Consider the following 24696-nt stretch of genomic DNA (forward strand, 5'->3'; position numbering starts at 1 on the left):
CTTTCTTTCTATTTATTTATTTATTTATTTATTTATTTATTTATTTATTTATTATTGCTCACAATGCAGGCTGCTAATAAAGTCGGAGAAAAGAAGGTGCGATCACTCGGCAGGCCTGGGTTTTCCAATCCCTCGTGCCCAGGGAAGGCCTGCCCTTGGGTTTCTTGTTGGCCAGACTGAGCTTCTGGGGCTCCCCGGGCGATCAGGCTGCAGGGGGCGGCTGGTGGGCATGTCCCCACCCGCCGTCTCGGGTCTGGGCCCAGCTGTGGCACTGCCCCCCACTGCGAGGCGCAGCACGCGGGCCATTTGCTGGCAAGTGCATATTTCACGCTGCGGGGAATTGGAAGGATGGGACAGACAGGAGAGGAGTTTTATTTGCAGTAGCCTCCGAGTCCCCAGCCTCGGAGTTGGCATAAAACATCTGCTTCATGATCTGCTTCAAGGCCAGTTCCTTTCTTCCAACAAAGGTTACGACTTGAGGCAAGCTGTGCCTCCCGTGGCGGGAGGAGATTCGCCCGAAGACGTGATTGAGGCAGAATCAAAGCTTCCTGCCACAGAATTTCTTTTTTCAATTATCTTGGAAGAGGCAGCCAGACTTTAAATGCATCGGGGTAATAAATGAAAGGAGGCAGCCCCTCCTTTCCCCCTGTTGCTGCCGAGGGAAGGTGCAGAGGATGGTGCATCGGCACCCAGGGGCCTGTGCACCCCCCCCCCCCCCGCCTGGTTGTGCATTGGCACCTAGGGGCCCCTGCACCCCCCCCCCCGCCCGGTTGTGCATCGACACCCAGGGGCCCGTGTACCCCCCACCCCCTGCCTGCCCGTCTACACCCAGGCCTCGGCGAGGGCACCGGGCAGCTCTGGCCTTCGGTCGTGCCTTTCAGCCCCACGGTGGCGGTGGCGCGACCCAGAAGCACCTGCACTAGCGTCACCCGTGGGTTCCCCACTTTCAGATCACGGAGGCCCGTTGGCCGGACCCTGAATGGGCCCCAGACGGTGTCTCCGTGCGAGGAAGCGTCAGTTAGCCTTTGTGTTGTAGTGAGGTCCTAATTACTAATTATATTTACCTGCGTGATTGTGTTGTGCATCGTCATATTTCTCGTGGAGACAGTCCTCGCTGGCCCCACAGACATATACACAAAATTAAATCCTGGCATTTTATTACGCGGGAGCAATTAGATGCCATCCTCGTAATGAGAAACATGACATCTTCATCGCTCTCCTTTATATTTTCATGTTGTTTTAAAGCAGACATTTACCAGAACTGAACAGTCTTCCTCCCCCCCCTCACACACACACACACACACACACACACACCCCTAATTGAATATCTGCATATCTCCAAGGAGTCCTGTGGGTGAAACCATGTATTCATCTTCTTTAGTTCTTAGGCCACTTTGGTTTAAGAGTAAGAACTGTTGCTTTTATGAAGTGCCTTTTTCTATAAAGTCAAAACCTCACAGCAGTGCACAGAAAGCCAGTGGTATAAAGGAGCTAAGTAGAGTCTTTAATAGAGAGAGCTGGGTTGTAAGTGTTTTTGTTCCTACGGAGCAGATAGATTTGGCTCCATCTGTTCCATATTCATAACAAAGGAGCGCACTTACAGGAGGGCCAACTTCCCCGGAGCCGCCTGGTAATGATCTTTTTACCAGAATGAAAGCATCTGAACCCAGTGGCTTGGCCCCACGAAAAGCAGCTAGCAGGATTGCCCGTCAGAACCCCAGTTTTCTCATAACTCAGGTAGACATAAATTTTCCCAAGGTATGGAATGGGGAGAAAAAATCCACTGATTTCCCTCCTCCCTGCAGCACTGTGTGGTGAGGAAGCTGGAAATACATGAGTATAACCTCCCACGTGCCCCTTCCACAACCACAAAAGATCTGTAATTAGATCAGATGAGGGGAAGTTTGCACTAGAAGTATCCAAAGGTATCACAGGGGAGAGGCTACTCTTCAAACTTCTCAGTAGTTTCTGTTCAGATTTTCCAATCTTTTTTAAAGCTGGGGTTAATGAATAGAAATATGAGTTATACCAAATAAGGGAAAACCCCTGTTGAGTTTTGTAATTAGCAAACTTCAAAGTCAATTTCAGCTGAGACCTCTTAGATTAAAAAGATAAGTTGACCCCAGAGTACATACTTTTTCCTTCCACTAAGCAGAAGAAAAATAGAAATTTTTGCCCAAAATGCTAAGCTATACAAAAAAAAAAAAAAAATCTTCCTATTTATATGACATGTAGAGTCAGCATCAAAATGTAAATGATTCCTTAAAACTTAAATAGCACGCTGGTATTAATATCATAGCTAGTGGATAGAATGCTTGTATTTATGTGCTGGCTTCACAGATTTCTTAAGAAATAGGGACGTATTTTGAAGTATAGTAATCCTTTTCTCCATTCTGTGTGCTTTTCAAATATGAGAAAAAATATGAAAAAAAATACAGCCCTGATTTATTTAATATACTTCATGTTGGAGTTATAATTGTGATTTATCAAACTTTTTATTATACAGCTTGGTACCGTCTGCGCATTATCTGTTTGCTAACCTAGGGTTTCTGGCAAATCAAATAGTAAACAAATCTCTCAAAAAGTTTGCCTTGGCAATAAACCGGACAGGGTTTTCATCTAGCTATGAAATTGCTCTGTATTTTGCAAGGGGAAATATAAAAGTAATATTCACAGAGTGAAAAACATAGCCAATCAATCTGTGAAGATCTCGGGTTGCAAGAACACCCTGGTCCTGTTGGTTATTTTTTTGTAATATATCGACCTGAGTATTTTCTGGCTTATTTGGTTTCTACTTTGTTCACTCATTCATTCCTTCAAAAATAACTGTGTGTGTCCTTTGTACCAAGCACTACATTAGGTTTTGGAAACACCGGAGTGTATTAAAAAAAAAAAAAAATGGTTACTGCTTCCAGAACTTTACAGTTTAATTGGGAGATAGACGATGATGCAGGAAGCACACAGATCTCTAATTCCCAGTTACACGAGGACCTACAAAAGGAGCTAGATGGGGTGACAGAGCAACAGAGAGGAGTGATCCTGGAGTTGGGTGACCCTGGAAGGCGTCCCTGGGGAGGCAGCATTTGACCCATGGCCTGGAAGGAAGTATCGAGGGTGAAGTTTGGGTGCACAGAGGATAGTTTATGTCCCCAGGAAAGGCTATGTAAAGGGTTAGTTTGGATTTTAAATTGGATAGTTAACTTTACTGAAATAACTAGTTCGAAAAAAAATCGTTAAAATTTCAGATTTAGCCTACTCAAGTTAGTTTATCCATCTTATTATTCTATGAGACTAGGAAATTTAAATATTGGGCTCCAATGACAAGTTTGGTCCATTAAACTCCTCTAACCATTAAAGATGTAACATATTCTCTTTTTATTTATTTTCAATTAAAGTATGATGAACAGGGTCCTGTTAGTCTCAGGTGTGCCTCATAATGACTCAGCGATCCCGCCCATTAGTCAGCCAGGGCTCATCAGGGTAACTTCCCTTTTTTAAGTACATAAAGGGTTTGACGGTAAAACCTTTCCAAGTATTTAAGTAATTCTTATAATAATTTAAATGAAAAATATGTTGTAATTCCGATAAATGTTTTAAAAGTATGTAAACCCAAGATGTCACTTAGTCAAAAAAAAAAAAAAGTCTAGATCATCTGCTCCATTACGTATCTTAAATGGAAATTCCATGTCTGACCAGTTACTCTGAACTGGCCAAAGTTGTCATATGCTTTGAAAGCACTAAGGTTCCACATTCTCAGGGGCTTTAACACACACAAAAAACACTAGCCGTAGGATTCTGATTCTCTTAAAAAATGCCTGTACTTTGTTTTTAAACGCAGCTGCGCCTTAATAAACTGCAGCTACATCCCTTAACACGGTTCTGGGACTCTGTTCTCCTTCAGCGTCTGCGGGACCCTAAGTGGCCAAGCTTCTTAGTGACTGGAGTTCAGCGAGGATGGCTTCCCAGTCAGCTCTGATTACAGCCTCGGGGTGTCACCTCTCCTTAAAAGAGCCTGAGGCCACCGGATTCTTGCATCGCTCCGCCTTTATTCTCCTGTTTCCTGGTGGGGCCTGCAACCCCCACAAAGACTGATCACGGGACCTTAGTTTGTGGACGCTCCTTCCCCTTCCGTTTGCATCTTCTCTCTTGGCCCTCACGCCTGCAGACACAATCCTACCCACTTGGATTTTGTATGTCTCCCGGGGTTCTGAGCCCTGGGTCACAGTTTCCAGGATCCTTGCATAAGAAGCAGCCCACAGAGATGGGGAAGGAGCCTCCCAGGAAAGGGGATTTTTTTTTTTTAATTTCCTTGACACCCCCCTCTTCTCCGTTTTCTTTTTGATCCTAATCCTGAGTTTTCATTCACATTTCAACGGCTCTGCCGGTTTCTGGTGCCTCTAGACCCCTTCTCCAGATCTGTATGGAATACATGTTATGAACAAGGCAGTCAGCTCCCTGGGAGCCCAGCAGTGCTCCTGCCTGTAGGGACCTCTCGGTTCCAGGGGCCGGGATGGCGTGTGACAGCCGCTGTCAGACAGAACAGGATGGGGTGTACCTGCTGTGTCTTACCTGAGAGGCACGGATCCTTGTGAGAACCCAGAAGAGGGTTTCTGTGTTGCAAGAATGGGGAACTGTACCCCAGGTGGCCCTGGGGGGCTGGGCTTTTGAGAGGCCGGGAAAAGGTCATATGAGAAAAGGGAGGCTGGGAGGTGCTGGGAGGGGATATTGTTGGGACTGGCCAGTTAATGTGGATGAAAGTTTAGTCCCTCCCTCTCCATTAGCTTTGGCGTCTTCACTCTGTCAGCACTACTACAGCCTTCCCCGAGGAAGCATCTATGGTGTGGCCTGGGGTGCTCAGCCCTGGTACCTGGAGGACTGCCTCCTCCGTGGGATTCAGCCGTTTTTTGGAGGGGGGCACTTTATTTACTTGAGAGAGAGCACATGGGTGCGTGGGGGGGTGGGGGGGGCAGCAGGGCCTGAGGGCGGCCTCGATCCCAGGCCCGGGTCATGACCTGGGTGGAAGGCAGGTGCGCGGCCGACTGAGCCCCCTCCCCCGGGGCCCCTGCCCCCAGGATGGGCTGCGCCGACCAGCCCCCCCCCCGCCCCCCCCCCCCCGCCTTCCTGGGCCCTGACCTTGGCCCCCGCCCTTGGCCGCCAGGTGCCGCTGCGCGATGGGGGGGGGGGGGCGTCCCTCACGGGGCTGCAGGCGAAGGCCGCACCTGTCCGCCGGTGCTCCTTAGGACTGAGGACAGGGGTGGTCCGGGGGGGGGGGGGGAGTCCCCGGATGGGGCTCGCCGCGGGGACCCTGCTTCTCCCAATGCCTGCGTCTCTGCCCGTCTCTCAGAAAAGAAGAAATAAAGAATATTTGCAACTTAGAAGATGTAAAGCAGCCCTGGATACGCCCGTCTGTGACCCGGCCTGACCCCGCGCAGTGCCCGCCGCTGGGGTCAACGGTGCAGGAGGGGGCGGGTGCACCGGGCGGTTGTTGCGCAAGGGGGCTGGTGCACGAGGCGGCGCATGCACGAGGAGGTGGGTGCGCTAGGAGGGGCCGGTGCACGAGGGGGCGGGTGGACCAGGCGGCGCATGCACGAGGAGGCGAGGCGGGTGCAAGAGGCAGCGGGTGCACGAGAAGGCGAGTGCACGAGGGGCGGGTGCACCAGGACGCGGATGCACGAGGCGGCGGGTGCACGAGAAGGCGGGTGCCGAGAGGATGGGTGCACCAGGATGCGGGTGCACGAGGGGCGGGTGGACCAGGCGGCGGGTGCTCGAGGAGATTGGTGCACCAGGACGCAGGTGCACCAGGCGGCGGGTGCACCGGGAGGCGGGTGCTCGAGGAGATGGGTGCACCAGGACGCAGGTGCACCAGGAGGCGGGTGCACCGGGAGGCGGGTGCTCGAGGAGGTGGGTGCACCAGGACGCAGGTGCACCTGGCGGCGGGGGCAGCAGGCGTGGCGGCGGGTGCACCGGGAGGCGGGTGCTCGAGGAGGTGGGTGCACCAGGACGCAGGTGCACCAGGCGGCGGGTGCACCGGGAGGCGGGTGCTCGAGGAGATGGGTGCACCAGGACGCAGGTGCACCGGGCGGCGGGTGCACTGGGAGGCGGGTGCTCGAGGAGGTGGGTGCACCAGGACGCAGGTGCACCTGGCGGCGGGGGCAGCAGGCGTGGCGGCGGGTGCACCGGGAGGCGGGTGCTCGAGGAGATGGGTGCGCCAGGACGCAGGTGCAACAGGACGCAGGTGCACCAGGAGGCGGGTGCACCGGGAGGCGGGTGCTCGAGGAGGTGGGTGCACCAGGACGCAGGTGCACCTGGCGGCGGGGGCAGCAGGCGTGGCGGCGGGTGCACCGGGAGGCGGGTGCTCGAGGAGGTGGGTGCACCAGGACGCAGGTGCACCAGGCGGCGGGGGCAGCAGGCGAGGCGGCAGGTGCGGCGCCCGCGGTGGGTCTGCGGACGAGCAGCGGCGGATCTCGAAGCTGCGGGGCGCGGCGGGAGGACCCAGGGGCCTCAGGCGTGTGGGGCGCGGACCCCGGACCCCGACCCCGAGGAGGCCCCCGCCCCGCGAGGAGGGTGCGGATGCCCGAGCTCCGTGGCTGCAGGCGCCGGGGCGGCCGCCCCGGGCTCCCGTGCCGGGGCCACGCGGTCTCCATCCTTAGGGACGCGCCCTGCACCTGCTGGCGGCGGCCTGGGGCTCCCCGCGCCCCGGTGGGGGAGGGCCCGGCCGCACGGAGCCCGTGGGCAGGACCGCCCTAGGGTCCTCTGCCACCCTCTGCCTTTCATCTGGCGCCGTGGGGTTTTGTTCTTCTGGGGGGACCTCTGTTATGTGGCTTCGAGCTGAAGAAGAGTTTTTGTAAGTAAAGCGCTGTGCACAGGTTTTCTTTGGTTAGATTGTCCTTATCTGGTACAGAAAGCAAAATACACCGAAATCGCCACCAACGAGAGAACAACTATCTGACCTCGGTGACCTCAGTAGGGCGGCATCAGGCAAGTCTGGGCCTCAGAAAATAGTCCTAACACAGGTGATAATAGGAAATTTACTTTTCCTGTCTGTCCATTGATTTTTTTTTTTGATGTAAAATATCCAATGAGAAACTTTAAAATAGTTTTTTTTTAATAATAAAAAGAAACTCAAAACCCTAAACACAAAGAAATATAATTCACAGGTAATATGCTCTCTAAATATTATCTTGCTTTCTGGGCCTCTGCAGACTGGATTTTTTCCAGTCGCATCATGGAAGGAGATAAATTTGGACTGACAATTCTTTTTCTTAAAAAGAAGTAGACGGGATCCCTGGGTGGCCCAGTGGTTTGGTGTCTGCCTTCGGCCCAGGACGTGATCGCCGGGTCCTCGGATCGAGTCCCACATCGGGCTCCCTGCGTGGAGCCTGCTTCTCCCTCTGCCTGTGTCTCTGCATCTATCTCTGTGTCTCTCATGAATAAATAGAATCTTTAAAAAAAAAAAAGAAAGAAATAGGTTTCTTACATAGAGGATGCTTTGGAAAGCAATCTCTGAAACCCAGATTACTTTTTTGGTCATGCCTTAATGGATCCCAGAGTATATGGGAGAAGTCATGTCCTCTCGAAGGAGCAGCAGGAACAAAGTTGTTGTCGCTGAGCTTTGAAAAGCAAGAAGTTTGCCCGCGCTCTAAATAAATGTGTACAAAAGCAGGATAACGTCCTGTTTTCCTAGAAATCAGTGGAAGGAAACTTGTCCTCAGCCATTTGTTTGAGGTTGCTAACAAAAAGAAAATAATAATTGATCTACTGAGGCTTGGCTCCTGGAATTTAAATAATACTTAAGTTAGCATTTGCAGTGAGAATGGTGCCTGAGGGGGCAGAGAGCCCGTAGAGGGGGAGCCGTGGGTGTGATGGGTGGTGCCTCCTCCTCCTCTCTTTTGTCTGCTGCTGCACAGCTGGAACTAATTTTACTTCCCTCTCCCTGAACTTTACTCTAATTATTTGTCCCTGTTACAGTTCCCTGGTGTTGAAACCCAAGTGTTTAGCTCATGGAGGACGGGAGCTGGTTCCACGGTGGGAAACCCCCCTCTTCCTTTCCTAGTTGTTGTTTTGAGAGAGTCCCCAGGGCCCCATTGGGGAACCCAGTATTTACGGGATGGTCTGTCCTCGGGCCTCCTACCTTAACCGGGTAACCTCTTTGCCAAGTGTTGCCTCTGCGGCTTTGACCTTAACCTGCCAGTGACTGAAGTTAAGGATGAAGTTAAGGATGTTAAGGATGAAACGTGTGGGCAGATGTGGTTGCCCTTAGGACAGAAGTTTAAGAAGCCTGGGGCCAGGAGCAGGTTATTCAAACGCAGGAGCTTCAGTCTCCAAAGGTGTGGGGGGGGGGGGGCGGGGGTGCATCCCATCACTAGGGGTCCTGTGGTTCTTAATGTGAAAATTAGGTGTCGTGCTGCTCTTCAAGAAGGGGCAGATGGCCAGTTGCGAATTGTTGCTGGGATATTCTTGCCTAACAAGAGGCCTGGCTTTTAAGACTTTTTTTTTTTCCTGTGGGTCTGGTAACCATTTTCCAAGACGTCCATATGGCTTTGGTTAATCTCTATCCTATACCCACCACTTCTGTTCCCCACCCTCCGCCCACATGGACAGAATGGATTTTGATCCCTTGCGTCCTCGGATTCGTTTTCAGCAGTGCCGTGTCTTGAGATGGGCTTTGCTTCTCAAGCATCTACCCTGAAAGGAACACGAATCCTTCGCCCATGTGCCTCGCATACACCAGTGCTGTGCATCCAACTACCTGCAAACCTGCAGAGGAGAGGCTGGGCCCCGCGAACAACGAATAGCCTGTTTTTTTTTTGACTTGCACAAATCGAGAAATACTGCCTGTGGCAGAATGGAAAACTGCATTTTTAATGCTCCCACACACACACGTTGCTTTAAAAGGAAGAAGAGAGTGGCTGACTCTTCTTAAAAATAAAACTTCTCCGAGTACCCAGACCGGCAAGGGGACACGGTAACGGCAGAAGGATCTTGGCTTCTGGAATTGAGATGTGGGGATGAATAAGGTTCGGCAGAGATGTTAAGGTTGGCCGAGGAGGGTGGTTACTGGGCTCAAAAAGGTGGAGAAAGAAATAGAGGTTAGCGCTGCACCTGCCGCGTGTCTGGACATTGGCTGCCTTGATGGCTTCTGAGTGGCTTCAAATCTCAGGGTTGGCATTTGACGAAACAGCCTGTGCATAACATCCAAGCTTCTCTTTCTTTCTTTCTTTTTTTTTTTTTTTTAAGATTTATTTATTTATTCATGAGAGGCACAGAGAGAGAGAGGCAGAGGGAGAAGCAGGCTCCATGCAGGGAGCCCAATGCAGGACTCGATCCCGGGACCCTGGGGTTACGCCCTAGGCCGAAGGCAGGTGCTCAACCGCTGAGCCCCCCGGGCTGCCCTGATCCAAGCTTTTCCATGCGGAGAAAAGTTTTGACTTATTATGACAGTCCTTTTATTTCACGTGTTTTAAAGCTCACCTTTACCTCCCGGTTCTCCAGGGTGAGGAAGGGCTTTCTGTCTTACCATTCAAGTTAACATTTTTCTATCAAAGCTCATTTAAGGTCCCCCAGCAATGTGGAGTTGAAGGGAGACACCGTGATAAGCACACAGAACAACACGGGTTGGCTGCAGTAGCAGGAAAAAAAAAAAAGAACTAGGTGGCATGGAAAGGAAAATGAAAAAAACAGCGTTTTTAAGTGCTGGAGCGAAGACACATAGATACGTCTCGGAGTGTGTCTGCAGCAGCAGTTGATAATGCTTCTCTTCGAAGCCTGTTGTAGGTGCACTTACAACAGTGGCTTGAAAAGTAAACCAGCAAGGGACCCGCTGTGTGGACACAGCAGCAGACCAGGAAGGAGCCGCCCCGGGACCGGGGCAGGGACCAGGGGCCAGGGCAGGGCAGGGCTCCTGCGGAGAGCAGGCCCCAGCACCTTAGTTTTCAGGTCTCCTTCAGGTCGGCTGCGGGGAGGCCTTTGGTGGCACAGAGATGCCTTTCTAAGGCGTCGTATCATTCAGCTGGTGGATTACAAAGAACCCCTAAATTAGGGGCCAAGACAGCATCCACAGTGTCTGTGGGTCAGGGATCCGGGGGTAGTGTGGCTGGGTCCTCTGGGCCCCACAGGGTGACGGCCCTTTAAAGGCTGAGCTGAGGATTCACCTTCTAGCTCACTCACCGGATGCTTGGCCGGGTCAGCTCCTTGCATGCTCGGCTGCAAGCCTCCCCGGGCTCCTTGCCGCTGGCCCCCACGGTGACGGTCTCGTGCCGTGGCACTTGCTCCCTGAGCAGAAGGAGGCCGGCCTTTTGCAGCAGCAGCAGCAGCAGCACAGAAGTGACATCCTTTCACATTATCTGTATTCTGCTCATCAGAAGCAAAAAAACAGGTCCAGCCCCTCCCAGGTGAGCGAGGAGGGTCATGGGAGCCGGGCCAGAGGCCACCTGTCAAAAGCAGGATGACATCATGCTCTCGCCACGCCAGCTGACAAGCCTGTAGTGAGTAGGGACGCGGGGATGGTGTCTATCTCCCACGCCCAGCACAGCTTGTGGAGGTGCTAACTTGGGGGGCCTGAATGTGCTCCCTCTGATGTAGCAGCAGACTGGCTGGTAAGCGCTGAGCTGAGCCTACCCGGCGCCCAGGGGACCGAGGAAACAGGTTCTCAGGAAAGGCTGCAGTCGGGGCACCCGAGGTCATGGGGTGAAGATGAGCAGCCCTCGGGGCCTTATTAGCTGAACACGGGGGACCAGGGGGCCCTCAGGTTGCATTTCATTAAGTGTTGTGAGGTTCTCATTGGCACTTTGCACATCATTAGGGGGAGGGGACCCTGTGGTTTGATTTATCAAGTTGCTATTAAGGTCACAGAATGGGAGGTTGTCCTTATGTTAATGGTCCCATACCCCTCCTCCCAGCTTCCGGACTCCAAATGTACATTTTTCAGCAGAAAAAAAAAATTACTAAGGGGCTGTGGATTTGGACTATGACACAACGTTTGAGACAGGAGTTGCAATTCACCTGTTACCTGGACAGATTCTGGTAGAAAATCCCCGCGTGCTTATGGGAAGAGTTCCGAGTCTAGGGTTTCTTCCCCTGTTGCGTGAATGCTGCTTCTTGGTTGTGCAAGCTCCAACGTGGGGACTTAGGGAGGAGATGTTCTCCTTCTGTTGTCCCAGTTGCTGTTGATTTGGCTTCTGCGGGCTCCAGAAAGCCTGGATAATACTCCCTCAGAGGCGCACTTCTGCGCCAGCCTCCCTCCCTCCAAGCTAAGGCCATGCCCAGGGCCCTGCTGGCAATTCCTGCAGACCTCGGTTCTCGCACCCACCCCCCTGCGGCTCATGGTCATGGCCCCGGCTGCACGGCACAAGGATGGGAGCAGGGTGCCCTACACACCTTTCTACCTCGTACCCAACAGGGAAGCCAGCGCATGGGAGGAATTTTAAAGCATTTGAATGGGGGTGCGGGGCTCAGCAGTTGAGCCTCTGCCTTGGGCTCAGCTCGTGACCCCGGGGTCCTGAGATTGAGTCCCACGTCGGGCTCTCTACAGGGAGCCTGCTTCTCCCTCTGCCTGTGTCTCTGCCTCTCTCTCTCTGTGTGTCTCTCATGAATAAATAAAATATTTTTAAAAATCAGAAAAAATGCATTTGAATGGATGGATGAAGTGGTCGGTAATTATTGCCAGTTGTCAAATGTTGCCTATTGATTTTGTAAGGAAAGCAGCATAAGAAGTGGTAAGAGGGGCTTTAACTAGTCGTGTTGGCCGCTGTGCACTGGTGGGGCTCTCGGATCAGTGACTCAGGTGACCTGCCCTCCCGGGACAAGCCAGGCCCACGGTCATGTCCGCTGCCTCGGGTCCCCTCTGCCATGCGGCTCTTTTTTGCTCAGAACCGCTCCCCAGAGGACTTTCTTTGCAACTTCCCTGGTGTGACCGTTCGGTCCTTCGATTCCTCTGCCCCTTGCCGTTCGCAGCGCTCGGGCCAGTGCCGTTTGGGGTACTTGTGACGGGCAAAGCGCTTCTCGGGTGACCTTCTGTCTCCCGGTCCTACGAAGTGTCTCGGTCCACAGTAGAAGGGCATCGGTCCCCGCCTGTGTCACCCGGCGGGCCTGGGGTTCAGGAACCGGGGACATGACACGGAATAAAGCCGGACTCTCTTAACCTTTTCAAATCTCATGTGAGAAGTTCTGACGCTTTCCGGTTTGTGTTGGTCACTGTGAGAAACGGGGGACGCGGTCGGCCGGGCCCGGCGCCCCTCGCGCAGGCTGCCGTCGGGTTGAGAGCGGCCCTGAGCGCAGCGCCTTTGCTGTCACCTGCGCGGGGCGCTCAGCACTACGTGTCCTTATTCTTTGCTGCTCGGTTTTCCCGAGGGTGAGGGAGGCTGACAGGCCGCAGGGTGACGGGGGGTCGCCCTCGGGCTCCGGCTTTCCTGGTGGTAGGAGAGGGGAGTGATGAGGTTAGGGAAGGGTCTTTCACTTAAGGACACTGTATGTTCCTGTACGTTTCTGTCTTACGATCTGAGTTCACAGAGGACCGTGTGTAGGGCCGCCCCTCGGCCTGGGAGGGGAGCCGCTGCACTTGTCCCAGGGTCGCTGCTCTGTGTCCCCGCTGCACAAGCCGCAGGAGCAGTCCAGGCCCCCGCGACGCCCCCACTCACACACCTGAACACCTGCTGCCACCCGAGCCTCTCGCGGCCCGGGCTCTGGGGGCTCGGCCGAGCACCCCAGCAGTGGACGGCAGGGTGAGCATGCACGGGGCGCCTTTGCACACCGCTGCCCATGAAGCCTGGCCGGGGGCGAGCTTGGGGACCGCGGCTTTTCTGATGAACCGCAGTCACCTACGTGTCCCGTGTTTGCGACGTGCGCATTGGCTGTCGGGGTCCAGGGGAGGACGCCACTTGCCGGGTCAAGCCAAGGGTCACACGCTGGTCACTGTAAGTGCCCACGGATGGGGGTTCTCACAAGAGCCCCCAGCAGAGCCAGCTGTAGCCCACCCCGATGGCTTGGCAGCGGGGAGGGCGCCCGAATCCTCCCTCCTGCCACTTTGGTCTTGGACTCGAGGCCTCAGCAGGTGTCGGGGAGCCACACCAGGGTCCCCTGGGGGGGTGACCCCATGCACCCTCCAGCACCGGCTCCCAGACTCCCCGGACCAGATTCCCCTAAAGCTAGGGGAGGGTGCAGCTTGAGGCACAAGCATGTCCGTGTTCTGGGCACCACGAGGCATATGACAGGTAACCCTAAAGGACAGTGGTCCTGTGTCTGTCGCCAAGGACCTCCCGACGCCCTGGAAGCCGCCCGAGTTCTCACTGCTGTCCGGCTGCACCTTCTGGAGCAGACGTTGGGGGCCCGAGGGTGCAGCCCCCCCTTGCCACCCTTCTCGTCATTTTTCTAAAATGCACCAGGAGACGGGTCGAGACCGTGGGGGTCTCACGGGCCTGGGGGTCTTCCCAAATGCAGAGGGAAGGTTCACCATCTTGCCCTCTGCAGGAGAAGAGTTTCTTCCTCGAATGAATTCTAACTTGAAGCACGTTGTGTTTTCGAAAGCCCTCCTTGTCACTTACATCCTCGGCTGTGGCACATTTTTTAAGAACAAATGGCCCGTTGCCCCGCGGTGCCTTCTCAATGGCATATTGTCCTCCAGCAGCCTGCTGGACGGCGCTGGGCTCGGTTTAGGCATCGAGGCCGCGGAGCCAAGCTCTGAGGAAAACCTCTAATTGAATTACCTGCAAAGCACTGACAGACGGGCTTTCAGGACGGACAAAGCGCTGCTTTCCCCCAGCAAAAATAGGTCATGTCTAAGTTGGCCTTGCAACTATTTGTTACTGGTTTTTGCCAGCACTTTCACCTTGGGCCCCTTTTCCTGCAGGAGACTGGGGGGGCGGGGGGCAGTGGTGAGCAGCTCCAGGACGGCCGGAGGCCTCAAGCATTATCTTCTTATTTTTGAGAAAATTGATAACAGATCAAGTTAAATGGAAGAGCCTTTGAAATAAAAATCCCAAGTATTTGTCTGTAGATCAGCGGCATTCTTGCGTGCGTCTCTACTGTACTGAAAAGACAGGGCCCCGGAGTAGCTCCTTCTAGCAGGCCCTTGGCCATCTGAAAAGTGGTTTTGTTTGGACTTCTGGGAGAAATTAGAGGGCGCCCCTGTTGTTGGGGGGGGCATGGCATGTAGACCATTTGCATTTGAAAATGAAGAATAATCTGTTGTTGCTCTCTCCTCTCTTTCTCTCTTGTCTCCCCGCAGCCTCTGCAATCCCAGATAACGGCAGAAGGTCCTGTCTAAAGCTCAAAGTCTTTGTGAGACCGACAAGTAAGTTGACCAGAATGAGCTTCAGAGGGTGGCTTCACTGCGCATGCTTTCTTGTGTGGTCTGGTTTCACCGCGGTACGACTTTTTTTTTTTTTTCTTTTGTTTTTAACTGTTAAATCCTGTGTGTGGTATCCGTTTTGTATATCGGCATCCGTGGTTTAGTTTTTCACCATGTTTTTTTTTTCCCCATCATCCTTCGTGATGCTTTTATTTTTGAAGTACACAGCAGTTGCTAACTTGTTGTTTCTTAGACTGTTGTACGTGCACAGCAAATGGGAACAATATTGGCATGTCGGATACATGCCATTGATTGTATAAACAGTCTCTACATAAATTAAAGGAGAAAATAGAGAGAAAGAAAAAAAAGAAATGGGAGTTTAAGGGCGTCTTCACTAACATATTTGGCTGTTATCTCTATTTTTGTTATAGATAGCTGTATGAAAACTATAGGTGTTCATGATCGTGTTTTCGATGTTAACGACAAAGTAGAAAATTCATTAGAACCAGCAGGTTAGTATGCTTAGAGACTCTCTTTTAACAAATGCATCTCTCTCTGGTGCTTCCGTACTTTTTTTCCTTTCTTCTTCTCCGCATGTTTGCATGGTATAGTTGCTCTGCTTTTGCTCATTGCTAGCAATGCTAATATTACTTATACTCTACCTCATTCCTCCAGTATCTTTGTCTAATGCATGTTAGATAAAATATGACCTTTCTTTTTTTGGACGTGGGTTTGATATAATACAGTATCCTAATATAGAAGCCCCAGCAGAATGCTAAAAATCTCACTGCTTTTTACCATACCCTCCGAGCATGCCGGTGCATCACCGTGAATAGTGATGGATCTGTTTTTCCTAGAAGACAGGAAAAAAAAAATTCTATCGTATGCGCTTAAAAAAATTTTTTTTTAATGTTCCGTCCAAATTCTGTGGATAAAAAGAATTAGGACCATCGCCCCAAACAGCAGCTACCTCCACATACCTGATTTTCCCCATTCTCATGCATCCTTGCGCTGACCTAAAGACCTTTATTACATCCCAGATATTATGCGTGCTGCTGGTATCAGGAGAAGTGTGATCACGTTGCCCAACGCCACCAATTCGCACACTTGTTACTCCCACGTGCGTAGCAGCAGTCTGTCTGGCCAAGTGTGATCCTTGAGTGCTGAGGCAAAATAAGTATTGAGGATGAAGTGTTTGCTGCTGCTACCCTCCACGCACCCCGAACCTTCCCGTCGCTGAACACACGTTACGGCCCACACAAGCGCTCCTTGTTTACACTCTGGGGACTGTGGATGAGGCGGCCCTGTGTACCACGCACTTGGGGCACAGACTCACCTCGACTGGTCCCGAGGGATGGGAGGTCCCCATCCCGCGCCCTGAGCACTGTGCCGTGATGCCCCTTTCCCCCTCCTTCCTGAGCTTTCCTCTCTTGGCCCTACCTGCTTGAGATCTTGATCGGTTTCCTTCCCCGACTCCCGCTACCATCTCCAAGCTTAAGGGAATTAAAATTATCTCTTTGTCACAGAAAGATGTGAGCCCTACCCCCCTCCCACCTATGTGAACAGAATCCTTTTTATTTTCCCCCATGGATCTGTAGTAGCACTTCTCTTTTTTTATGGTCCTAGAAATTAAAGGGTTGTGAAGTCCACTTTATCTTTTGGGTGTTGCTGCTAGGACACAGTCGGTGAGCCTTAGGGAAACTTACCCTGAGTAGGTGCGGAGCCCCAGGACAGATGTACAGGAGCTTTCACATTGCAAGTGACAGGAAGGGTTAGGGTTTCCCCCCAAGCATTCTGTTTTTTTTTCTAAGGTCGGTGTCCTACAATAAAGCTCTGAGAGGGGATGCCTGGGTAGCCCAGTGGTTGAGCATCTGCCTTTGGCCTGAGCCCAGGGTCTGGGATCGAGTCCCACATTGGGCTCCTTGTGGGGAGCCTGCTTCTCCCTCTGCCTGTGTTTCTGCCTCTCATGAAAAATAAATAAAATCTTAAAAAAAAAAACAATAAAACTCTGAGAGGCCTTCTTGGCTCCCCAGGGGTCAGTTAGCTGCTTTGGAAAGTTGCTAGGAATGAGTGCTTGACGTGGAGAGGTTTTCATTGTGTCCTGGAAATCGGGGAGCATTACTGTGGCTTTTCAAGGTCCCAGGCTCCTCCCAAGCTTGAGGATTTGGTCCATCCTAGGATCTGTGAGCCCCGGATGGGCTCTCTGCTGAGGACCATGGGGTCTACGCTCTCCCCCTTGGGAACGGAGGCTTGCCCGGGGCCACATCACTAGTTAGAGACTGATCCAGGTTTGACAGTCAAATGTCTCAACTGCCGTTCCAACGTGAGTAGAAAAAGTAGGCTTCTCTTACCATCAGCAGACACGTAGATCCTCATGAAGAGAACTTTATTGGATTTGTTAATAAGTCACGTGTGGAATGACGGACAGAGTGAAGCATGTCATAGACGTAAGTCATCCCAAAATAGGATTTTTTGGTGCACGTCGTGGTAGGAGGTAGGCATATCTTTCAAAAAAAAAAATCCTTTTTCCAGGGAAATTCCGTTGCCTATCAAGAAAGCGAGAGGCTGTTTAGAGACAACAGACTGCAGGTTTTTCTCTGGTCATCAAGGGAGAGAGACCCTGACGACTATTCTGGCCTTAGGAAAATTACCTTTGAATTCAACTCATGACAGAGTGCAAGCGATTAAGATGCATCCATACGTGAACGTATTTCACTGTCCTGGGGAAATAGGCTCTTTTTCACTGAGCATTTAAAATCCGCCATGGTTCCCAAATCGACGCACGTAGAACTGATGGAAGTTTGCAGGGACGTCTGATGGAACGTGGGGTGTGTGTGTGTGTGTGTGTGTGTGTGTGTGTGTGTGTGTGTCGGGGAGTGGAAATGCAGGCGCCCCTGCGTAGTCCAGTCAGGTCCAGACTGTATCTAAGGGCTTTCATGGGAGCATCCGCACTAATAAAAGTAAGCCAGGCCTGAGCTAGCATCCCTGGCTGCAGGAATCCAAGAATAAATCCAAGTCCCTGGTCTTCCGCGTGACAAACTTGAGGCCGACTTAGGGCTCTGCACCAGCACGGTGGGCGGCTGAGTGTGCACCAGACTTGACGAATCCGGGAGGCCCGAGAGGACCCCACTGCATGTTCTCGGCGATGTGTACTAACTCACCTGTCTTTGGAATGCGTCTGTTTCGTTTGCCTGCATACTCTGCCTGCCAGCTTCCTAGCATCAGGGCCACAGGATGACGTCAGGGCAGACATACGCCGCCGCACAACATGCCCCCCCCCCCCCCCCCCCCCCGCACATGGCTGGTGCTCTCCCTCTGAACCACTGAAAGCCTCCTACTGCGGGATCCAGGAGGCAGGCGGCAAGGCTCGATGTGGTCTCTGAGGAGGAGTGTTTCCTTCTCTTGAGCCACACGTACCATCGTGAGTGTTAGAAATTGTCTGATGGTCAGAGGTCATTTCCACTGGGATAGGTTTTGCATATGAACTCTTCCCAGGGAATTCTGAAATTGCTCAGGTGTGCCTTAAAAGGACACCGACGGCTCATTTTTGCTTCTCAGGCGCCACGGAATCTTCCAGCACTCAGGCCCTGTTATAGTCAAAGGATGCTCTGTAGGATCCTGAGCCCGGCGCGGCGCAGTTTGGAGAGCGGAGGAGAACTGTGTTGCCCCTAATGGGACAGATCTCCCCCCGCCCCCGCACTTTGAAGGCAAGATGGTACTTACTGGGTCGGGTCCTTAGGAGAGGGTTCCCCATCCCTCATCCACGAGCAGAACGCTGAGAAGTACGCAGAACCTCATGCTTTACTTGTATGAAAAACAAAAGCTGGGACGCTTGAGGGGGGCTCAGCAGTTGGGCAGCTGCGTTTGGCCCAGGGCGTGATCCTGGAGTCCTGGGATCGAGTCCTGCATCGGGCTCCTGCATGGAGCCTGCTTCTCCCTCTGCCTGTGTCTCTGCCTCTCTCTCTCTCTCTCTCTCTCATGAATAAATAAATCTATAAATCTTAAAAAAAAAAAAAAGCTTTCCTTCTCTCGGTGTCCCCCAAAGTCACTGCCCCCGTCTTGTGCCGCCTGGAATGATGGCTGGCCCTTTGCTGAGCACCCTGGAAGGACGGGGCGGGGGGGCGGGGGGGCGGGGGACAGATCTCCTTCCAGTTCACACTGGGTGTGTGGTTATTGGCGCCAGATCTCTCTCAGTACACATCCAAACTTTCCAAGGAAGGGGAGTGGGTGATTTGGTAGTAAAATTAAGAGGGAGGAGAACCCAAGAGCCGCTGGAAGTACAGGTGTATAAATACAACGGTTTTTTCAGAATGAAATCTGGAAGCCTCGGGGTTCATGGTTTTTATGAATTAAACCTGAAGTCCTCTCCTACTCCGAGTGACACCATACTGATGCTCTCAAGGTGATTTGGATCTGAATTGCAGGGCTGTTCGGGGCATGATGTTTGAGTCCTGGTAGCTCCAGATTTGATATATTTGCGAGGCTGAAGAAGATCAGAGAGGAGTCCACAAGTAGTGGGCACCATGTGGGGCTTTCTGCGTTGTCCTCTGCGTCCATCTAACGTCACCTTGTCGCTTCCTGACCTCCCCTAGTCTTTTGAGCCAAGAGCCACTCCATCCAGGGTTGCTTCAGGGAGGGGAGCAGATGGGATGGGGACGCAGCGGCTTCCACAGAAGAACACGCTAAAGGGAAAAGGGCGACTCAGGGGCAGGAGCTCACCCTGGAGCAGACAGAGGCCCCCGCTCACGCTGCGGGTGGGTGGGGTGAGCAGAACCCGCCTGCCTGTGCCCACCTGAGGCAGGGGCCGGGCCGCGGCCCGGGGAGTGGTCACTTTGGGGCAGAGAATAGGGAGCGTGAGGACGTGCAGTGAGAAAGCAAGCATCGTCACTGCGACGTGTGGCGTGAAGCTAGCAATGAGCTTGGACTCGGGTCCAGGCCGGGGCTCCTCGTGGGCCTTGCAGGCCTCGTCGGGGTGCTCCGACTGTTGGGGTCCAGGAGATAGAGAAGCCTCCCTGGAGGCTCACTCGTGTCCACCCGGACTGACCGCTGAGTGAATACAAGATGGGCTCTGAGCTTTGACGGGAAGGGCCCCCCCAGTGCTGGCATGACGTCCGCCAGTGAACCCCGCCCTTGGCCCCATGAGCGCGCGTGGTTGGAAAGCATTAAGCCAGAGGAAGGGAGCAGACGGGCGGCAGCCCCCGGTCCGTGTTGCCGAGGTCAGCCGGCCGGCCACGCGGACCCCGAAGGCCGGCAAAGTCAGGCAGCCCGTGGGACCCTCCGGAGTGTCTCAGAGACATAAAGGCAGTTTACGCCTCACTTAATCCCGTTGTGTGTAGAGGAGAATTTGCATCCACGCCGATAATTTGTGTGCCAAGCTTCAGCCCGATAAAAATAGAGACAGTCAAGTTCAAGGAACTGAGCCCTGGAGGTCCCAGGGCCCCAAACAGAAGTAGGGCCATCGCGGGTCCCCAGTCGTAGGCAAACTAGCAGGCACCGCTTGGTGGGTTTGGTGGGCATTATGTACAGTTCCTCGAAAATGCAGTTTGGGCAAGAAAAATGTATTAGATACATAAAATATGGTCTCGGCATTTAATTTTTCTTATCTGGACATGCAGGTAACCAGCCACCAGGCCTCCGACACTAACCCTAGGGAATAGCTGAGAGAGGGGACCGGGCAGCCCGTCCTCCACTAACGTGCCATCTAACTACCCCCCCCGCCCCCCCAAATCCCACTTGCTTCTTGGGCAGAAGAGGAACGTTGGGCTCGCTCTCAGCGAGCGTGTGCCCTGGCAAAGCCAAGCCAGCCGTGTACCCCAGGTGACAGGACGTGGGCAGCCTCGTCCCCTCGGCCTCCTTGGGGACTGACCTCAGCAGCGCTGTACAGGCCCAGTCTTCTCGCTCTTCCCTTGTCTGCTGCAAATTCCGAGCGACGGCGCGGACCCGAGGGCCGCCGGTGGCCCGACCAGGCCCTGCCCGGCCGCAGAGGGCGGCTGTGGGAGGGCCCCCGGGCCGTGGGTCTCACCGGGCCCTGTGCTTTGTGCCCCACAGATGACACCGTGCACGAGTCCGCCGAGCCGTCCCGCGGGGAGAACGCGGCCCAGACGCCGAGGATCCCCAGCCGCCTCCTGGCCATCCTCCTCTTCCTCCTGGCCGCGCTCTTGACCTTATAGCACCGCCGCTGCCGCCTGAGCAGCAGGGCCTTGGACACCGGAGACCCACCTGACTGCTCATCCTAAGAAGGGACTGGTTATTGGGTTTGGGGTTTTGGTTTTTGGTTTTTGGGTTTGTTTTTTTTTTTTTTTTTTTTTGGGCAGATGTCAGATTTTTGTTTTCTTTCTTTCGGCCTGAATTCTAAGCGACAACTGGGGGCCAGCAGGGGCTCAAGTGGTTGCTGCCCCCCTCCCCCCGCCCTCTCCCATCCCTTCCAAATTAAATGGACTCCAGATGAAAATGCCAAATTGTCATAGTGACAGCAGCGGTCGTCAGCTCGTGTGCACTCTCCCCTAAGAGCCCCGGCGACAGGCCCACGGCGAGGAGCAGTGGTGGCAGGTGCGGCCAGCACGGGCCAGGCCCGGAGCTGCTCTCCCCACGGTCCACAGCCTTCTCCAGGACCAGGGGACGGTCGTGCGGGGCTCGGGTCACCAGGTCGAGTCCGGGGGGTTCAGACAAGACCCGAGATCACACCCTTTCCTCTAGGAGTAGGACAACGAACAGGCTTCTCCGAGGTTGAGACACTGGGCTTCTTGTTTTTGGGGGGTTTTTTTGTTTTTTTTTTTTGTTCTTGGGGGGGTTGCTTTGTTTTTTACGATGACTGTCTTAAAGCATTCTTGACAGCAAAACTTGTGCTCCGTGAAAGAAGCCTTTTTTTTCCCCCCCTTTTCTAGAAAGCAGGTTGGGTGCGGGAATGCTAGCACAGAGCAAGGGTGAAAACAGAGACAACTAGGTTTGGTGGGGGTGTGTACTTGTGAGTGCCTCTTTTTTTTTTTTTTTTTTTTTTTTTGGTGACTGGGCAATGCACAGATTTTTTTTTCCTTTAAATACAGATCACCATGGTGCTACAATCTTTTTTTTTTTTTTTTTTTTTTTTAAGAAACTCAAAAGAGGCATTTTTATGAATAAAGTGACCTTCCCCAAGGCTGACAAGCCAGGGTTGATGAGTGTATAATGGAATAGCTTTGGATGCTCCTCTGGGGGACAATATGTACCGAGGAGAGGAGGTCAGCGGCCAGAGGAGATGTGATGTGGCTTTGCTGGAGCGCCAGTGTGCTGTGGCCTTTCCCCGACTCCCACCCTAGCACCCACGTTTTGCTCCACACTCCACAGCTACAGGGGCTCGGACACGTGCCCCTGCTACCAGGAGAGTCAGTCAGCACTACTTGGGAGGGCTAAAGGGAAATTTGGAATAAAAAATTCCAAAGTTTGGAATAAAAAAAAAAAGTTCAAGTGTTGATTTTATATTCTTTCCCTTCCTGACACAGCCTGAAGCGTAGGGGGAACATGTGTTTATCTGTGGGAGATAAACAAGATGGAGTCCCAAAGACTTTAACAAAATATTTTTTTAAAGATCCACTAGAATAGAAAATACATTATTTAGATATACTTTATGCTGAGAGTGAGTATATATGCTTGTCCTATTTAAACTTGTGAGAAAAAAAAAAAGTGGTATCCCTTGATACATTTAGAGACCTAGGGGGCTATCTTGTTTTGTTGTGGGGTGGGGCGGAAGGAGCGTAGACACAGGGTGACCCTGGTTGAGGAGTCCTGGCCCGGCCGACGGGGGCCGTTTCCAGCGGCCGCGCCGTGGGGGCTACTGCTGGTGAGGCTGCCACAAGCTCTGAACTCCAAGGCCTAGGCAGGAGAAGTGTCGGACCAACGGAAAAGCAGCCTAGCCTTTTTACTGTTGCACGACACGTCACTAGGAACCATGCCTTTCAAAACCGAACAAAAGAAACCAATAAATAAATGCAATGATGATGTAATATATGAGAAAATTGGAAGCATTCCAGCAAAATGAGGCTTTTTTAAAATATATATATATGTGTGTGTATGTTTCTTAAAATGTCTATATGAAAAAGGAGAGGGGTCAGATTGTGGGTAAACTTCATGAATGGGAATTTGCTACGAATTGTGAGTAGTTCTGAATTAGGGGAGAAAAAAAAAAAGCAAAACAAACCTGTGTGAATGAAAGGCAGCTGTAAAGGTCCTTGCACCCTGGAGAGTTGTACACATGTTGAAATGTAATCTGGGCTTACCTGATTCCTTTGGAATGGATGTTACCGCTGGGTCTGTTCACACTTGGAACCGTGGGAGTGGGCTTGCCGGCTGCTCGGCCGCCCCCGACACCGGGAACTTCTCTGGAGTGGCACAGTCTTGTCACAGAAGGCAGCCACCATTTCACGGGAACAAAAGTTCACAGCATTGGATTCTTTTTTTTTTTTCCTTTAACTCTGTGCTCAGTACTCTCAGTGATATACAGTAATACTTTTTTTTTTTAATTAATAGTTACAGGCTTGTTGGTCCAGTGGGATTTGAGTGGGGGGAGGGGGGGAGGGTGCCTCCCCAAAATGGATCAATAGTCGGAACCAAAATAATACTGCATGTTCTAGAACCACGAGGAAATCAAACGATCCTATAAGGATTCCAGTTAGTCATAACTACATTAGCAGTGCTGATTTCATTTTTAGAAATGGTGATTTCTGTGGTTTGGTAGCATTTGTCTCTAACAAATGATAAAGTAATCACTCATGGCCCTCTCTGCCACTGTCTTTCATTTTTCACGGTGAAATTAGACGCCCCCCCCCTTTACTTCATTATGCCACTACAAATTAAGTTCAAAAAAAAAAAAAAAAGCAAGACTATCCACCCCAGTAGACAGTGTGCTTCTCTACCTTTAAGTGATAATAATCGTAGGTAACGCTTGCCACGGAGTTTCCAAGACCATGATCGGAGTTTCCAAGACCATGATCGGTATATCAGACGGTTTTCATCTTGTCCAGAAAGTGCTGGTGGCCTTTTATGGTGGTGTTACAACCCTCTGGGGGCTTAGGAGGATGTCGATGCAATTTTGTAGCAGCTTTTAATTTAAAAACACAACTCAAAAAAGTCTGAAGGGGCCGCCTTAGCTGCCTCTCAGCCCCAGAAAAGTCAAACCCCAGCGACCTTTGCCCCCGGTTGCCAAGGGCTTTGCAACATGAAGCAGGGAAATAAGGATCTGTCTGTTTAGTGGATACCGTGTATCCTTTAATAGACCAGGTAACAGTTCGTGTTAGTTTAGACTATTGTTTTTGTACTGTACTTTCTTGGGTGGCAGAGGAAAGAAAACATTAAAAAAGAAAAAAAAAACACAAAAAAAAAATGAACCAAAAAAAAAAAAAAACTGCGTTCCTTAAATTCTGTATTATTAGCGACCTCTGTTGTATATAGTGTTTGATAATAAAGTATTAATTTGATTCTTATGTCTTTTGTAAGTGAGAACAATAGTCTTTCAGGATCCAAAACATGCATCGAGGCTTTGAAACATCCGCTGTGTGGGTAGCTGAGAAGAGTCACAGGTGGCTGAGATGCTGCTCCATCCAGGACTCACATGCGGCCACCGCCCTCCCGGCCCTAAGACTCCACCACCTTGGGAGCTGGAACAACATGACTTTTTTGATCCATATTTTATCCTCAATGTTTTCCAAGGTCCCATATGTTGGAGCCCTGTGGGGGTTTTTCTCCCCCCGCGTGTTGGTTTCAAAAGGCCTAGGGAACTCCCCACCAGTCCTGTACTTTGGTTTTCTGTTTGTGGTGGTTTCCATAGACTGGTTCATTTGTCCTCAGGAGGAGTGGCCCAAGCACGGGAAGGGTTTCAAGCCCCCCCCCCCCCCCCCCCATTTAGGCAGGTTACGTGGGAGCTGCTTCCCTCTGCCATTGTGAAAGGAAGAGGCACACGGTACCTGGGGATTTTCAGGGACTTTGTTTTTCTCTGGTGCCTTAGCAACGGCAGCAGCCATTCTTAGCAGTTTACCCCAAAATTAATGAAACCGTTTAAACCCCCCTCCATTCATTGCTCTCAGAGCTGTGGCCAGTTGTTTTTCTTTTGAAAACCACCTTCACCGGCACCCTCCGTTTGCCTACCCCCTTTTTATTTCTTATGTTTATATTTTTGTCTCTTGCCTTCCTCCCACGTTTTATTTTTTTCGTCAGAACCGTGAATGGGCAGGTCTGTCTCTGGTTTGGCATCACTGAGTTTTTTCCATGCATTTGCCCAAGAGCCGCTCGGATGTGAGACAAATCTCCCTGCAATGGGCTTGCTCCCATTGTCTGTACAGTTTAATAGATGCTGGCATGTTGGAGGTTACCCATGAGTCAAAAATCTGCTTTCCATGCTTACTCTTGACACCCCATTGAAGCCACTCATTGTGTGTGCGTCT

At 51.9% G+C, this 24696-nt stretch overlaps 1 protein-coding gene across 2 annotated transcripts in view; it reads left to right on the plus strand.

Moving 5' to 3' along the window:
- Positions 1–23733, plus strand: part of EFNA5 (ephrin A5) — a 276426-nt gene extending 252693 nt beyond the window's left edge. The window contains exons 3-5 of one of the 2 annotated variants that reach the window (XM_072736639.1): positions 14222–14287; positions 14716–14796; positions 20333–23733. In XM_072736639.1, coding sequence (XP_072592740.1) covers positions 14222–14287; positions 14716–14796; positions 20333–20454 — 269 coding nt within the window. In that variant the 3' untranslated portion in view covers positions 20455–23733. The remainder of the gene's footprint in view (positions 1–14221; positions 14288–14715; positions 14797–20332) is intronic. The other variant, XM_072736640.1, reaches the window with a different exon arrangement.
- Positions 23734–24696: the final 963 nt, after the last annotated feature.

The sequence above is a fragment of the Vulpes vulpes genome, chromosome 14 (genome assembly GCF_048418805.1).
Source record: "Vulpes vulpes isolate BD-2025 chromosome 14, VulVul3, whole genome shotgun sequence".
Classification (NCBI taxonomy): Eukaryota; Metazoa; Chordata; class Mammalia; order Carnivora; family Canidae; genus Vulpes; species Vulpes vulpes.